Below are 14,398 nucleotides of genomic sequence, written 5' to 3' on the forward strand. Positions count from 1 at the left end.
ATGGCTACAATAATGTATATCTGTTAACTGTAAAGACCTCATATAAGCTTTTAGTTGATGCTGATGATTTTTCACTTTTAACAACCTATGACATCGTCAAGGGTTTGATAGATAATTGTTTAGCTTGTATTGGAGTTGCTGGTTGGTCAAGAGGTTGACCATAATCTTCACTTCTTGTTTGTTTCTTGCTCATTTTTACCTTGCAAAAATTCTCTTGTTAGAAAATCAGGTAATGCATTTGATTCTCCTTTAATATGCTCAATAGAAAAATCAAAGCATGATAATATAGCTTGCCATCTAGCAAATATTTGTTTAGAAACTAGATTTTTAACATCATTCTTTAATACACTAGGGGCTGCTTTGCAATCAGTTCTGATTAAGAAGGTTCTATTGAATAAGTCTTCTTGAAAACATGAAACACATAAGACAATGGCTAATATTTCTTTTTTAATAGTAGCATAATTTTTCTGGGCTGAATTCCATACACCCGAATGATATTTAACTATTTGTTCTTTTGAGGAGTTTGGAAGAACTTGTTTAAGTATTCCTCCATACCCTAAATCGGAGGCATCTGTTTCTACGATTAGACTTGCCTTAGGATCTGGTATACTCAAACAAGGAATTTCTTTTACTAAATATTTAATTTTTTGAACTATTTTAGACATGTCTTCTGTCCAAGGAGGGGGCTATTTTCTTAGCCTTTTATACAAAGGTTCACATAAAGTTCTTATTCCTGGTAGAAATTCAGCCACATAATTAAGACATCCTAAAAATCTTTGTAATTGTTTTTTGTCGATAATTTCATTCAGAAATTTTTCTGCAAATTCAACAGATCTCATAATCGAAGTAATTGTTCCTTAGAAAATTTCATATCCTAGAAACCTTACTTTTGTTATAAATATGTTCATTTTCTTTTCAGATAGGACAAGACCATTTTCTTTTATAATATTAATAAATTTTTCTAGGTGTTGAATATGCTGGTTTATTCCTTTAGAATATACAAGAACATCATCTAGGTAGACTATGGTAAAATCTACATATGCATAAAAAATATTATTCATAATTTCTTGAAATTCACTTGGTGCATTTTTTAATCCTTGGGGCATTACATTCCATTCATAATGTCCAAAGGGTAATAAAAAAGTTGTTTTATATCGATCTTCTTTTTTCACTGAGGTTTGGTAGTATCTGGATTTTAAATCAAATTTATAGAATATAGTAGCCTTACTTAGTCTTTTAATTAAGTCATTTTTATTTGGTAAGGGATATCTTATCCATTTTAAGGCTTTATTTAAAGGCTTATAATTAATTACTAACCTTAGAGCTCCTCTTTCAATTTCTGAAGCTTTCATTACATAGAACCTTGTGCAACTCCAAGGAGATTTTGATGGCCTGATTAGTCCTTTATCTAAGTATTCCTGGATTTCTTTTTTATAATATGTCAATAACTCTTTGTTCATTTGTATTAGTTTAGCTTTAGTGGGGATATCTTTTTCATTAAAGTCATCTTCATAGGGTAAAGATATTTCATGTAATTTTCTATGATGAAAAGCTTTTGGATTTAGGCTACATGATGGTGGCCCAAAGCGGGTTCAGAATTTTATCTCGAATTAAGAATGGCGTTGTAAGTATAGTTCCAAATCCAACAATTGACCAATATCAAATTTAAATCTAAAGATGTCATAATTCAAACCAATTAATAATCGGGAGTTTTAAATCCCGGGTCGTCTTCCCTAGGAGTTGCAATTAAATGTTATATTATTGGCTATAAGAGAGTATGGAGGTTGGGAGATTGCAATTGGCAAGAAACTAAAGTGCAAGAAGGTAACTTAGCATGCAAAGAATTAAAAGTCAAAGCAATTAAAGAAAGCAATAAAAGGGCAATTAAATGCTAAAAAGAGCTCTTGGCAAGGATTGGGTAATTTAGGATTCCTATCCTAGTTGTGGACTACAAACATGGTAATCCTGTGTGGATTAATCCCAATTAGTCAACCCTACATCGAGGATAAGTCAACTAGGCATAACTAATCTCAATCCCTAAGTCCTAAGTCAACACTAGTGGGTCACTTAGAGTCAAGGAAAACCAAATTAATTAACAACCCTCACACAATGTTGAATGGATATCCACCACTCAAGTTCACCCAAACACCCAAATTCCCTACCAAGAGTGTGAAAAACTAAGTAAAAACCCAACCAACCATTTTGTCAAACACTTGGTGGACATGTAAAGAAAGCATGGTAAAATGACAAGAAATAAAAAATACTACAACTACTAAGCAAGAAAAATAAAGATAGCAACTCAATAAAGCAATAAATGACATGAAACATAAAATTGTATTAAACGTAAATGAAAATAACAAGAGTGTACATAAAAATAAAAGACAAATAAAATGAGAAATTAACAAGATAAACAAGGAAATTAAGATAATAAAGTAAAGAAAGGTAGAATAAACTAGATCAAAACAAGAATTAAAAGTAGCAATTACAAGGAAATTAAACTAAAAACCCTAGGTTCTAAAGAGAATGGGGAGAGAAAATGAACTACATGACTAAAATCTAACCCTAATTGCTCCCCCCTTTCACATGGAAAGAGGGCCCCTTTGATATAGTGTGAATCAGCTTCAGAAAGTCCCAAAATTGGACTCTGGAGGCCCAGAAATCGCCCCCAACGATTTTCATTAAGTGAGTCACGCGCTGGGACTTGTGCGTACGCACACTCGCTGATTTTCTTCTTGTGCATACGCACAAGAGGTTGTGCGTACGCACACATGGCTGAGTAGTTCTTGTGCGTAACAGAAGGTTGTGCGTACGCACACTCCAATGTGTGCTTCTCCTTTGATTTCTTCATGTTTTCTCCCAATTCCATGCTTTCCTTCCACTCTTACCAAGCCATTTCAACCTATTACACCTGAAATCACTCATCAAAGCCATCAAGGTATCGAATGGGATAAAAGTGGGATAAAAGTGATTAAAATATGCACAATAGTTTCAGTTATTTTTTCATAGTATTTGGAAGGTATTAATCCTTCTTGGATACAATTTACATCTGCCCTGAGTCTATCATAGCTATAAACTCAAATTTCTCTATTCTGATTATTATGACTATAGAGGTATATCATTTTTGGTTAATTAATAATGATAATTTATTAATATAATTAATTGGATTTATAATTTCTTCTTCTTCTTCTTCTTCTTCTTCTTTTATTGATTCTAATTTTTCTTTTCCTTTTTGTAATCTTACTATGTTTTTGCCTTCTAATTTTAGTATTCTATAATCAAGAGATATATTTTGTTGTTTCAATTCAGAAATTTCGGATTTTTACATTTTTATCTCTTCTTGTAAATGTTTTAAAGAAGTTTCTTCTTTAGGTGTTCTAAACCTATTATATATTTCCTTAATTTCTACTGGCCTTATTTCTTCTTTAAATTTTTCTTCTTTCCTAATCAGATCATTTAATTAAAATAAGAATTCATCTTTTAAGGGAGAATCTCCTAATTTATCTATTATAGAAATTAGAGTGTTTGTTTGTTCCCTAGTTAAGGTATTGATTGACTTTTGAGTTCTCGTAATTACATTTAAGGATTTTACACAACTATCACAGTTACATATTCCTGGTCCCAGACACGAATCTTCCTCTATTTTAGAAGTCTCTAAAGAAGATGGTATATCTAATTGTTGAATAAAATTTTCCGAATCATCAGAAGAATATTATTTTTCCGTTTCGCTCTCTGATTCACTATCAATTAATATAGCTGCTAAAGCTTTTCTTACTTCTTCATTACTGATTTTGTTTATTTTTTCTTCTGTTTTGCAGTTATTGGCATAATGACCTGGTTTTTTACACTTCCAACAAACTATTTGTTTCTTATTACTTTTCTTTTGATTAGTCCACTTTTGTTTTTTCCTGTAATTTTCTCTTGGCTTATTTCCTGTTGTATAAGATTCTTTCGATTGATACCTGTACCTATTCCCAAAAGTTTTTGTATTTCTTTTCTTAATGACTCTATTTTGATTGTTAGGTTCTTTTTCAGTTGTAATGCCATATTGTTGACAAAAGTTTCCTAATTCTCGTTTATTGCTCATATTCTCTCTTCGCATTTTCTCTTGTAATCTAGTGTCAGTGCATATTTCTACTCTGGTTTGTACTACTATATTATGTATTTGGCCAAAAGTTAGGCCTTCATATGGTATTTGAGTACCAAATAAAGATTGTAGTTTTTGTAAAACCTTTTCTGAAAAGAGTTTGGGTAGGGCAACTATGAATCTTTCTTTCCAAAAAGGGGCTGCTACATCATCTCTCATCATAAATTTAGAAATAAAAACATCTTTATACCATCGATAGTTAGACATTGTCGGGCATCATAAGTTCATTAGTTGGGTTCATATTCTATCTTTAAAAATATTTGGGTCTCCTAGAAAGTTTCTTATAATTGTAAAAATTAAGGTTGTTTTGGCATCTTGTGATTGGTCTTCTGGTTTTATACTACTTAGGATTAATTCTCTTTATGGTATAGTTAAAAAGTTATCCCACCATCCTTTTAATTGTCCCATGAACCCTTGTGTGATCATGACTGCTGCTTTTCTATCAGTAGCTCGTTTTGCCTTATAAGCAGTTGCTGCCATAGTCATACTACACATTAGATCTAAAATAGCTTGTTCACTTAACCCATCTAAATTCCATTCTACTAATTCAGATCCGGTAAAACTATTTTGTACTAACTGTGTTCTTTCTTCAAGGCTTACATCAGCCAGGGTTGGTCTTGGATAATAATTTCTTAGTTTTGGATAATATTGATTCTTGTGTGTCATTTTGGATACTGATTTTGTATTTTCTTCAAGGCTTACATCATGAACACATTCACAATTGAGTTGAGTTAATCAAAAGGGTTCACAAACTTGCAAGACAAGCAATGATCAAATATGGACATATGGAAATGAGCCATTGAACCCTCATGGGATTTGTATATGCACTCTAGTCACTCAAGTGTTTGGGGTTAAACCACTCAAACCTCCTCTAATCATGCTTTCTAAAACTTTGTTCTTCATCTAACCAATCAACAATTATCAAGTGTACAAATGCAAACATCATGAGGTCTTTTCAAGGTTGTAATGGGGCTAAGGTAAGGGTGAGGATATATGTATAGTTAAGTGGGCTATAATATGAATCTTTGACTAACCAAAGCCTTCACCTAATATACACACACTCTATATATATGAAATTATTCCTAGCTACCCACAGTCTCACTTTTGTATATTTCACATACTCATGTATCAAATTTTCTTTAATTTCACCACATATGCATTGATCTTTTATTAAGCTTAACATTGGAGTAATTTTGTCCCCTATTTATTTATTTATTTATTTATTTATGCTGTGAAAAATTAATTTTTTTTCATTTTTTTTATGAACATGAAAGCAAACATAACATTTCAATGCATATGGTTTTTCTGGTTTCACATGAGTAGGCACCCAAATTCCCAATATTTAAATAAAGTGGAAATACAACACATTCCTATTAACCCAGGTTTCCCACAATTCCCCGCACTTAGTTAATGCACTATCTTAAGCTAACCAAAGATTCAAATCAGGTAACTAATTGTTTTTTCACTTAAGGCTAGTGATGTGGTAATATAAAGAACAAATGGGATTAAAAGGCTCAAAGTGGCAGACAAGGGTAATTAAAATGGTAGGCTATTTGGGGTAAGTGAGCTAATAGCAATTAATAGCCTCAATCATATGTATGCATGTAAATACACTAAACAATGGATATATAGAATGGAGAAAAGCAAATATTGTAATCATAGAGAAGAAAACACACAAGAATAAAATATTATGGTTAAATAATGTAACTATATAATTAAGCTCAAAAACTCACAGGTTGTGTGTTCTTAGCTCAAAACCATATTCCAATTATGTATATATATCGTGCAAGTTACAAAAAGTTTCAACTCAAATCAATGTGACTCTTAAATGCCTTTTCTAAGAAAAAGATACATTCCCTGAAAATTTCATCAATTGACCAACACTTATTATTATATGTATATATATACTAAATGAGATGTTGTGATTATGAAAAGCTAAAAGTTGTTAGTTTACTCCCTATTTTCAATCAAAACAAATTCTCATATGCAAAAGGGTAAACTAAGCTCAATAATCTATGTTTTTTCACATCACAACTAATAAACTAAAAGTGCAATTCAAGCTAAATATCTAAGATATATACATGCCCAAAGTGCAAAATGCAACAAAGTAAAGATAAACAGAAGTACAATAAAGCAAAAATGTGCAAGTACTAAAAGAAAAATAAAATAAAATAAAGCAAAATACAAAATAAAGCAAAATAGGATAAAAGTCTGAAATGGTTCACCAAAATATAATCTGCCAGAGACGGTGACCTCCCCACACTTAAAGCATAGCATCGTTCTCGATGCTCTCAGTCAAGCTGGGTGAGAAGGATCATTGCCTGCTGAAGGGTGTGCTGCTGGCTCTGTCGGTGGTGGCTGTATAGGTGCCGGTGGCTCTGTAGGCTGCTCAGGCTGAGTCTCCGCGTGCTGTGCTTGCTGCTGGCTCTCCTCCTGCTCATCCTTCTCCTCCTCAGAATGCTCCGAGGGTATGTCAGGCTCAGAGGGGATGTCAGTACGCCCCGACGTCACAATCAGCTTCAGATGTGAATAGCGTCGCTTGTTGCAACGCTCCAACTACTCATAATGCCGCTGATTGCGGTGCTCCATCTGATCAAGGTGCTCAAAAAGGCGGTGTACAAGATGGTAGACTGGCTGAGAGGCAGATGACGGTGCTGCAGAAGCAGGTGGTGCTGCAGGTGCTGCTGAGGATGTGGCTGCATCAGTAGAGGTAGTGATAGTAGGTGGTTTGTGGCCTAGAGGTCCAAACCGCTTGTCGTGCGGAATAATCTTCTTGCAGTCGGCAATCGGTGGTCTCTCATCCTCTGGCTCCCAAGGCACCTCAGCTCGACGAGCCATCTGGGTGATCAAATAAGGAAAAGGCAGGGTGCCTCTGACATGAACTCTAGACATGTACTTTTTGATGAACCGTGGAAGGTATAGGTCTTTTCCTTCCATGACGCACCAAATAAGGATGATCATGGTAGCTGGCACTTCTGACTCATGAGTACTAGGCATCACATAATTACTCAGTATCTGTTGCCACAGTCTAGCCTTATCATTGAGATAGATAATCTTGATACCTTGTGGAGTGATCTTTAACTTTCTCAAAGCCCATGGAACATTAGGATCAATGGCTACGGTATGCCTGACAGCATCCAAGTCAAAACTCATGAATCGAATAGACTCATCGGCCTTCTGATAACCATCTGTATCATCTATTTTAGGCTGGAAGTGGATGATATCCTCTATCGCCTCCTCAGTGACTAAAATCTGCTTTCCTCTAAGCTGCACTGCATCAAGGGTCATCCAAAAATAGTTAGAATAGAACTCACGGACCCAGGATGCATTTACTTCTGCCAGATCTCTTTCTAGAAATACCCACTTTCTCTGTTTGATCTGCTCTTCAGTGTACTTCTTTAATTCGGTTGGTATTTTGAGCGTCCTTTCCAAATAGAGGTGCCATGTGTCTCGAAAGACTAGAAACTTGAGTTCACAGTAAAGGTTGGAAAATTTGACTGGGTCATTCGCAGGCGCCAGTTGATCAGCTTTTTCTTTATTAGTAAAGTTCTTTTCGCGCCAAGATTCATCCAAGAGGATATCCGCTAGAGCAACAGATGACTGTCCTCGCTTCTTCTTACTGGAACTGGCCTTAGCCAGCCATTTCTTTTCGGATTAGACATCCTGAAAAATAGAAATCCTAGGATACAGATTAACAAATAAAGTAGAGGAAGGAAAAGCATGTAAGAAGCAAGCAGACAGGAAGCCAGAAACAAAAGGAGATTGAGACACACTCATGAGTTGACTTTAAGAAATGAACTCTTGGCATGCAAGAAAACATAATTCAGACAACAATCAGAACAAAAACCAAGAATTTCTGCAATAGTAGTGAGAAGCTTGTTTGTTAAGCAACAATAATTATCATGCCTTAAAAGGAACCTAAAAGGGTTAGTTTAAAACTAAAAGAAAAGTTAGAAAGTCAATGAAGTCAAGAGTTATAAAAATGGGTTAGAATTAGTGGCATGGTAATGTAGTTCCTAACTAAAAGAAGTTCAAAAGATGGAAGAACAAGCAAGCTCACCTTCAAGCATACAATGCAAATCCTTGATGATAAAACATGTAATGAAAGAAGCATCAAGAAGAATAAAATCATCAACAATGCATTTCAAGGTAAATAAGCAACAGCAAAGCAACAATTCAAGTCAAACTCATATGAAGTTCAATATTTGTCAAGTAGTATGAAGAACAAGAAAATTCATATGACTCAGGCACCATTAAGCAAAACAAAACAGCTGGCTATTTCCTAAAGTCAAGTAATCAATTTGGATATCCTATGAATTTATTAACAATTAAAAGCACCAAAACCATATATAAATTCACAAAGAATAAGCAATGAACAAATTAATGGCTGAACCATGGCACTAATGCAGCAAAAATTGGTCAACAAGGTTCTAATTGACACAGAATTTCGTCAATTAGTTCTTTGATTCCATCAATGACAAATGCACATGAGGGGGAGCCAAAATAAAGCCGGAGATGCTGACCGAATGAATTATGAATTGAACTCGGCCAAAATAAAGTGTACCAAGGTAAAAATAGTACCAAATTCAATGCACAATTTCGGCAGCATCCCGACAATAAATTGGGCATTTCCGAATTAAAACAAGCAGCAAAAACTCAGTTCATATGGATCCAAAGCAGTTCAGAAAAGAGCAGCACTCGTCATGTCATATGAACTCAGACAAGAACAATAATTTCAATCAGTAGTAACAGTTGCAGCTCGTGTGAAATTATAGCATTAAGTAAAACAACATCAAACAGCAATCAAACAGCATACCAGTAACATCAACAGCAAAGCTATTTTAAAATCATACAATTCAGACAACAGGAATAGAGCACTTATCAAACCTAAATCCACTAACCACATCCTAGCTACCTAACCACCTAGAATCAACTAATAACATGCATTTCGAATCTAATTAAACCAAGCAAAAATTAAACAAAGCTAACAAATGATCTAAACAGAATGATAAAGCAAGCAGGGGATGACAGGGGGGCCTGGATGGTGCAGTAACAGTGGAAGAAGTGAATTGAGGTGTGGAGCAAAGTAATGCTAGCTCGGAGGTGGCGGCCGCACGGCGGCACAGTGGTGTCTGTGGTAGTGCTTGGTGAAGGCAGGAAGGAAGAGAAGAGAAGAAGAAAGAAGAAGAAGAAAAAGAAAGGAGGGAGAGGGAGGGGGTAAACGGCGGCTCAGGGTTGCCGGAATGGAGCGGTGGTGCAACGTTGATGGTGGTGAGTGGGAAGGAAGCAATGGAGGGAAGAGGAGCAATTGGAACGTTGATGGAGAAGGGGTTGGGCAACGCGAATGGGTTAGGGTTCTCACGTCAGGGGTTAATGAAATCAAAACCACGCATACACGTGGGTCACGCCTGAGCGTGGATGAGGCAAAAATGCATCGATGCATACGCGTCATAGACGCAAACGCGTGAAGGGGGATAAATGAAGATGACGCGTACACGTGAAGCATGCGTACGCGTCAGCCAAAATTGTGCTAAACGCACAATTTCAATGTCATTTTTACGCAACCCTCTGTTTAGATTAAAGGGGGCAAGGTTTTCATGCGACGCGTGCGCGTCGCGCACGCCTACGCGTGGTATGCCAAAAAATAAAATTGACGCGTACACGTGGCTCGAGTTGTTCCTCTAGCACACTAGCCGCACGATTCCATCACAACTTTCTGTTCGTTGGATGGGAGAACCAAATTTGTATCGATGCCCACGCGTGGCCTACACGCACGCGTGGGTTACCCCTTTTTTTTATATATATGCAGAATGCAGGTGATGATGCAGAAATTATGAATGAACACTGATAGAAATAAAATAAAATAGAACAAAGAATAAAAATGAAAGATCATACCATGGTGGGTTGTCTCCCACCTAGCACTTTTAGTTAAAGTCCTTAAGTTGGACATTTGGTGAGCTCTTTGTCATGGTGGCTTGTGCTTGAACTCATCTTGAAACTTCGACCAACTCTTGGACTTCCAATAATCTTCATCATTCTCAAGTGAATTTACCAAGCCTTGGGGGAGTTCTTCACAAGCTTTGAGCTCCGAAAATTGATCCTCATATAGTCCCGGATCCCAAATCTTATTTCTACACCCGTCTTGAAGTGGATCACCATTGTCCCAAATGGGTGGCAAGCAGTCTGAATTCTCAATACAATACCAAACTCTTCTCTTAGATCCAACCAAATGTTCACTGGTATCACCCTTGCATCTAACTCTTGAAATATTAACCTTGATGGGCCTTGACTTGCAACTCCAACCGCTAAACATTCTTCTCTTACGCTTAATACCACAAAGCTTCCTAAGTTGACCATCGGTTTCAAGAATACCATACTCAAGTGGAACGGTAAAACGAATAGAGATGAGCCTTACCCACTCAAATGAAGGAGTAGATGGCCACCTAGGTAGAGAAGTCTCCAACGTTCTTGACAAAGCGTACTCAACTCCCGTCTAACCCTTGCGAAAGACTTCCACTTCCATATCATTTTCAGATTCAATCGATGAAGGATCTTCAGATTTAATGAGTTCATTTGGGGATGTGGGTTCATCACTAGGAAGACTTGGTTCATGATCATCTCCACCAAGGGAACTCGCTTCTTGATCTATTCCATCCAATTCTTCATAGGGAAGATGCCATGGAGGTTGTGCACTAGCCTCCTTGACATCAATTTCAATCTTCTTGGGGGAATACTCAACAATTCTAGATTCCCATGGAAGTTCAGCATCTCCTAAGTCTTCAACCACTTCTTCCTCTTCAACTATTATGGCTTCCTCCACTTTTTCCAATACAAAATCACGTTCCTCATTGTCCACTGGAGTTTCTAGTGTCTCTTTCATGTTACGCTCTTCTATTGATTCTCCGTATGTAGCCATAGGAGTTTCTTGAGTGCCCAAATGTTGGGAAGCTAATCGATTTACTACTTCATTCAAGGCAGCCGTGAATTCTAGTACTTCCCTTTTCATCTCTCTTTGCCCTTGAAGAAGAACACCAAGAGTGTCATGCATTGAAGATTGGGGTGGATACGAGGGCTCATTACTTGGAAGGAAAGGTTCATGATAAGAGGGTGGTTCATCATAATAAGGATACGGTGGTTCATCACTCTCCATCTTTTCCACTTGTTGCACAACACACTTCAATCCCTTATTTTCAAGTTGAGATTCCTTAGCCATGAGAGCTTTGCATGCTTTCCGGTTTTTCTCTCGCTCCATTTGATCAATAGTTGCTTGAAGTCGATCCATTACTTCTTTGAAATGATCCCGGGGCTCTTGTTCCGCTCAGATTGCATGGTTAGGATTATATGGCTCTAGGGTTGATGGATATGAACACGGTGTATATGAAGGTAGTGGTTCTTGGGAGTAACTGTGTTGGAATTGGGGTGGTTCTATATATGGTTCATATGGCTCATAAGGTGGTTGATATGGTGGATATGGGTTAGGATTATATGAGGATGTTTGGTAGTAGGGGGCTTGTGAGTGTGGTGGTTCAAAGCTATATTGAGGAGGGGGTTCATAGGCATATGGTGGTGGTTGTCGACAAGTACAGGAAGGACTACCACATCCATTAGATTGATATGGTGGAGCTTGTTGGTAACTACAAGGAGGTCCACCGTATCCATCATCTTGGTATGCACCCTGGAATGGCTCTTGACCATAGTAGTTTGGTGGAGGTTGGTTGTCACGAAATGGTCCACCATAACCATTGTCTTGGGATACATCGTAGAATGGTCGTTGCCCATGGCACATTGGAGGGGGTTGTTGCCAAGAGGGTTGATCAAATCCTTGTGCCTCCTCCCATCTTTGATTGTCCCGACCTCGATGCATGTTCTCATTATAGCTTCCATTCCCTACAACATAATTTGAACCAAACTCATAGCGAAAGGGGTGAGAATTCATGATAACAAATAAAAGCAAAAACTAATAAAAATAAGCAACTAAGTCCTGAAACTAACAAAAACTAACAAACAAGCAAAAAGCAAATATTTACAATAACCAATAATAAGGCACACGTTTGCAATTCTCCGGCAACGGCGCCATTTTGATGAATGGATTTTTGCTAGTAAAGAATTCATAATAAATTCTCGTTGCTAGTATACTTTCTAAACCAACAAAGAATCCTTTCATACAAAAATTTGTTTGTCACTAAAGCAAACCCAATAAAATTAAACCGAAGTATTTAAACCTCAGGTCATCTCTCAAGGAATTGCAGGGAGGTATGTTACTATTGGTTAAGGAAAAGTATCCTTTTAGATTTTTAAAATAAGTAACAAGAAAAGTAAATGGCAAGAAAATAAACTAATGGCTAAGAAAGGCTTTTGGCAAGGTATGAGAATTAGAAGTCCTATCCTAGTTATCCTTATCAATTGTGACATCAATTGTCCATTGCTCCCACTTAGTTAACCTCTAACTATGAAGAAAAGTCAAGTGGATAAATTAATTTGATTCCTCATGTCCTAGTCAACTCCTAAGGAAAGACTAGCTTTAGAGGGATCCAAATCAACTAGCAACTTTCAACTATCAATCAACAAAGGAGTTTGATAATTCAAGAGTCTCCAATTACTCAACCAAAGCCAAGAGGAGAAAAATCTAACTTAAAACCCTCCCAAGCATTTTATCAAATATTTGGAAGGCACAAAACAAAAGCATAGAAAAACAATAGAGAATGTAAAATCTAAAACCAACAATTGCAAAATCAATGATAACAAATAATAGAAGAAGCAATAAACATAAAATACCTCAAATTGCATAAAAAGGGAAATCAAATCTAACATGAGAATTCATAAACTAAAATAGCAACATAAAGAGATCAACAAGAGAAATAGATAAATTAAAATCCTAGAACAATTAAAAGTAGAAGAGAAACTAAATTAAAATAAGATAGAATTTAGAAATTTAAAAGGAATAAACTAAGAATCCTAAAACCTAGAGAGATGAGAGAGCCTCTCTCCCTAGAAAACTACATCTAAACCTCAATTATGTGAATGAGAAGTTGTGTCTGAATGAATGAATGATTTCTGGTGCGGAAATTCTAACCACAAACTAACCGGCAAGTGCACCGGGTCGTACCAAGTAATACCTCAGGTGAGTGAGGGTCGATCCCACGAGGATTGATGGACTAAGCAACAATGGTTAAGTGATTTACTTAGTTAGACAAACAGAAAATAGTGTTTGAGAGTTCAAAAGCATTAAACAGTAGATTCAGAAGATCAGAAGGCAGGCAAGTAAATAAGTTGAAAATAATATATGGAGAAATAGTTAAGGCTTCAGAGTTATCTATTTTCCAGATTGACTTTTCTTATTAATTTATTCTAATCATGCAAGATTTAATTCATGGCAAACTATATGTAACTAGACCCTAATTCCTTAGACCTTTCTAGTCTCCTCTAATTCTCATCAACTGCCAATTCCTTGGTCAATTAATTCCAATTAGATGGTGAAGTTTAATTCTAGTTACTATGCCAAAAAAACTCAAATTATCCAAATATAAAAGGATTATATGTCGCATATCCCGTTAAGTCCAGATAATTAGAAGTTTAGGAGAAATTGTTTTCAAGTTATACAAGAACTCAATTAGAAAGAGGGTCATACTTCCATTCCACCCAAATTCATAAGATAAATAACGAAAATAATTCTTAAATTATAAATCAATACATGAATTAAAATAAAGAAAACAATAGAATCAATCCAAACAAATAGACAGAGCTCCTAACATTAACAGTGGAGGTTTAGTTGCTCATGGTTCACAGTGGAAAACTAGGATTGTAAATTGGGCTGAGGTAGAATGAAAAGTTAACTAATTGGAATCCCCAGAAGGGAAGTTTCTTTTCCCTTTTATATCTAATCCTAATTAATTTAAAATCTATTTTCTAAAACTAAATAATATCTTTTCCGATTTTAAAATAAAAAAATTAAAGTTTAAATCAGAATTAATAGGAATCAGCGTTCTCTGCACTTCGCGCTTGTCACGCGTACGCGTCAGTCACGCGTACGTGTCAGTCACGCGTACGCGTCGATGGTCTTCTTCGCGTGTCACGCATACGCGTAAGGTACGCACACGCGTCACTGAGCAACTTTCCAAATTACGCGCACGCGTCAGGTACGCGCACACGTTGCATTGCAAATCTTCAAATCACGCGCACGTGTCAGGTACGCGCATGCGTCGCTCCTCGCTGTCATCTCCTTTAATTCTTTTGTTGCAGAAACTCCATCAAATC

At 36.4% G+C, this 14,398-nt stretch overlaps 2 protein-coding genes and 1 pseudogene across 2 annotated transcripts in view; all 3 read right to left on the bottom strand.

Annotated features, from left to right (window-relative positions):
- LOC107624649 (uncharacterized) overlaps nt 1-14,398 on the bottom strand; it is a 38,267-nt gene that overhangs the window by 4,887 nt on the left and 18,982 nt on the right. The gene's annotated exons all lie outside the window — the stretch shown is intronic.
- On the bottom strand, nt 6,440-7,081 carry LOC148555472 (uncharacterized; annotated as a pseudogene).
- On the bottom strand, nt 10,638-11,426 carry LOC148555473 (uncharacterized). The gene has a single exon (XM_088490106.1). The coding sequence runs from the start codon at nt 11,424-11,426 to the stop codon at nt 10,638-10,640; it is 789 nt and encodes a 262-aa protein (XP_088346232.1).

This window comes from Arachis ipaensis, chromosome B6, assembly GCF_059453495.1.
Source record: "Arachis ipaensis isolate K30076 ecotype BB chromosome B6, ASM5945349v1, whole genome shotgun sequence".
Classification (NCBI taxonomy): Eukaryota; Viridiplantae; Streptophyta; class Magnoliopsida; order Fabales; family Fabaceae; genus Arachis; species Arachis ipaensis.

What these genes read in the sequence shown, in the direction of transcription:
- LOC148555473 (XM_088490106.1), bottom strand. Translation starts at nt 11,426, where the DNA reads ATGGATCGACTTCAAGCAACTATTGATCAAATGGAGCGAGAGAAAAAC.